Here is a 3591-nt window from a genome sequence, read left to right on the forward strand (position 1 = left end):
CTCTCTCTCCCCCTCTCTCTCTCTCTCCCCCCTCTCCCTCTCCCACTTTTGTTCCCTCTCTCTCTCTCCTTCTCTCTCTTTTGTTCCCTCTTTCTATCTATCGAATACAAACTCCTGAAAGCTTAAACATCTGACATTACTAATCTGACAAATACAGCTTTTACATATTAAGACATTTTATTATAAAGAAGAAATATTTTATACACCGTTCCTTATGATAAAGCTCATCAATAAGAAAATTTTTATTAAATATGTCTCTTCCTAAAATAATAACTTTGAAAGTTGTCTATCAAGTGCATTACGTCTATTGTTATTGTATGTTTTATATATTAGAATTTATCTAAGGACTCCCCCTACAGTCATCTTTTTTTTACGTAATTGTGCAAAACACTTGTGTAATGATGATAGTAATAATAAATCTATATGATAATATAGATTTAATAAATGGTAATAATAATAATATTTATTAATGGCAAACCACACACACATTTAGCATATATAATATAATAATATATTACATTGTGCAAACAAACAGGTAAAAATCAAGGAAAGAAAATTTAAGTTCGCTCGCTTTCTCTCTCTCTCTCTCTCTCTCTCTCTCTCTCTCTCTCTCTTGCCCCCCCCTCTCCCCTGCCCTGCCTCTCTTCCTCTCTCTCTGTCTTCTTTTAATTAATAGTAATAGCTCTCACGTAATTACACTAGACTGATACATATTGTATATTCAAATGTATATGCCCTCACATAACTGTTACAATGCTAGATTGATACATATTGTATATCCGGATTATTAAATCACACTGATTTTAGCTTTTACGATAATTTGTTAGCTCAATTTCGTCTTTTAATTAATAGCAATGTCCAACCTTTACGCTAAACGATATTCAATGATTATTTGTTCGCCACAATTTCAGTTTTTCACGACAATTTGTTACGTTGATTGTATCTTTCATTTAATAGCAATGTTCTCGAATAACCGTTACACAATAGTTATCAGCGATTCTTCAACCACGACGATTTCCAGCTTTCCATGATAATTCGGCCGATTGATTTTTCTTTTCTCTTTTTTTTTTTATTAATAACAATGCTCAGATAATCTTTACGTGCGCGCGCGCCACGTGATACGTTAATCTAGTTGGATTTTTTAGTCGCGGATATTTCTGTTTTTCACGATAATCTGCTAACTTGATTCTGTCTCTCAGTTAATAATAATATACAGACTACTTTTAAGCTAAACTGATATGCCAGTCTAACGACTTTTTCGATAGTTTCAGTTTTTCACGATAATTTGTTAAGTTGATCATGCCTTTTAATTAATAGTAACGCTCTTAATCGTTACACTACCGGCGATTCTTTAATCACAAAAACTTCAGTTTTTCACCATAATTCAGTCGATAGATCTCATTTCGCTTTTTTTAATTAATAACAATGCTCTCGCATAAGCGGTGCATTCAACTGATACGCTTATCTGGCGTTTATTTAGTCACAACGATTTGAGCTTTCCAGGTAAATTCGCCCGATCGATTTTGTATTTTAATTAACAGCAATGCTCAGACAAGCTCTACGTTAAACTGACAATCTAACGATCATTTCATCAGGACGATTTTAGTATTTCACGATAATGTGTTAGATCGACTTTATCTCTCAATTAACAGCACTACTCAAACAACGGATTAGGCTAAACTGATATACACTTATCTGGCGATTGCTGAAAGGATTAAAGAGAGCAGAAAGTACCTTCGCTCCGATCTGATTGCCGCATTGGCCGGCCTGGAGATGCGCTATTTCACGCATGTCGCTGGTCCCTCAGCTGAACGGATCCTCCTCTTCGCTGTAACTCGGCGCTGCGTCGGAGGTTCCGGAAACAGTCGTTTTCCTCCTCACCTCGGGAGTGCCAGCCGGACGTGTTTCCTCGCGAAAGCGGCGTTAGAGGCGCGCTGGCTTGGTAAAATCAAGAAGGATGTTCGACGCGACGGGACTTTCGATACAATTCCTGCAAAATCCCTAACCCTAAGAATCGCAACTCGGATAATTTTGCTGAATCAAGCTCGCGTTCCTATGGAGATACACCGCCGAGAGAGTGACGTCTTCATGCAGCTTCTGTTTCGAGACAATTGAATGCCGCTGCACGAACAAAAGAGTCACGCCGGCGTGAAGCTGTTCGCATTGTGCCGCTCGCGTCCGCGTCGCTGCATGCAGGCGAGAAGAAATTCGAGACTGACGGATTACGCAGTCGATGAAAGCGCCTCGGTGGATTCGTGGATTCGTATCGCTCTTTCGAAAACTTCAATCCTTTATTGAAAAACTTAACGGTTACACGTTTTTCGGATATATTACATGCTTTCTCCTTTTCCGTGCGCTTTTCTTTTTCTCTCCTTCCCTTCCTAGACTAGGTATTCAGTCCGAGAGTGTCCATTGAACGCTTGCACTCTTGCGGGAGCACTTCGAGTTCCGTAAATTGAGTTCCAAGTAATACTACTTAGGCGAGATCGAGGCGATCTAGGCGAAGTTCGCGAAACTCTTCGTCGCGAACGCTTTCGCTATCTCGTTAACCAGCTCCCTGTACACGACCGGATTGACGTTCTCCGCGAGTTGCTGCAGTAGGAACCAATCGCCGAAGTGGAACACCCGTACGACACGCTCGGCCTTAGATCTTCGGAGCACGCGAGCCGCGCCTCGCAGCAGGTACACTCTCGCCCAGAATTGCGAGAAAACTATGATCCTGCGAAAAGGACGTGTCAGTCGTGCGGCAATTGCAATTGCGATTTATACACCGGAGCTCAAGGCTGCCGATTCGTCGCCGCGATCACCTTAATTGGTGAAGTCGGAAGCGCAAGAATACACTTTCGAAATACTCACGAAATGTGTGGACATTAAAGTGTGTTCACATAAAATGACAATTGCGGTCGATCGCGCAGATTTGTAAAATACTTAGATATTTCTCTCTTTTACTCTGATCAGTAGAAATACACTGGAAAACAAATTATAGAAAGAAGAAATAAAAATATTTTGAGATTTATAAAGATATGTTCGAAAAAATATTTAAAATAAAGGCGATAGAGTATCTTACTATTTTCCTTATAATCTCAAGATACATAAACATACAGTTAATATTCTTTTTATTTTTAATTATACAGGATAGAACAATAATGTTGTTCATCTTTGCTATCTTTGAAATTTCAAACAATACAAGAAAATAGTGTCTACAAAAGTTTTATGGCTTCGAAGGAGACGTAACGTAGTGACAATGATTTTTTTAAGTGGAAGTGTAAAAGGTTTAAACGTCATTTTATATTTTTTAAGTATAATTATATATTTTCTCTAAAACAAGTAAATTCCTCTGACCACACATGCACACATATACACATACACATCGCGTATGAAAGTATTGGAGTAAAATTATCAAAAAGTGAATATACCTTCCGAAATATTATTTTATTATATTTTATTTTATTCCAATATTTATATATATCAAATGATTATAGAAATTGATTTTTGTGTTAAAAGAATATATTTCTATTTAAAAAATTTAAAGTGACTAGAAAATCTCTCTCTCTCTCTCTCTCTCTCTCTCTCTCTCTCTCTCTCTCTCTC

At 37.9% G+C, this 3591-nt stretch overlaps 2 protein-coding genes across 2 annotated transcripts in view; both read right to left on the reverse strand.

The window, feature by feature from the left end:
• The window catches only part of LOC116845005 (tubulin beta chain-like), a 9232-nt gene extending 7099 nt beyond the window's left edge, over positions 1-2133 (reverse strand). Inside the window, exon 1 of the mRNA XM_032817228.1 lies at positions 1735-2133. Coding sequence (XP_032673119.1) covers positions 1735-1791 — 57 coding nt within the window. The 5' untranslated portion in view covers positions 1792-2133. The remainder of the gene's footprint in view (positions 1-1734) is intronic.
• Positions 2134-2496: 363 nt separating this feature from the next.
• LOC116845006 (innexin inx2-like) overlaps positions 2497-3591 on the reverse strand; it is a 16851-nt gene continuing 15756 nt past the window's right edge. The window contains exon 5 of the mRNA XM_032817230.1: positions 2497-2719. Within this exon, the coding sequence (XP_032673121.1) occupies positions 2497-2719 (223 nt within the window). The remainder of the gene's footprint in view (positions 2720-3591) is intronic.

This window comes from Odontomachus brunneus, unplaced genomic scaffold (genome assembly GCF_010583005.1).
Source record: "Odontomachus brunneus isolate Ranch 3 - 2012 unplaced genomic scaffold, Obru_v1 Obru_scaffold_048, whole genome shotgun sequence".
Classification (NCBI taxonomy): domain Eukaryota; kingdom Metazoa; phylum Arthropoda; class Insecta; order Hymenoptera; family Formicidae; genus Odontomachus; species Odontomachus brunneus.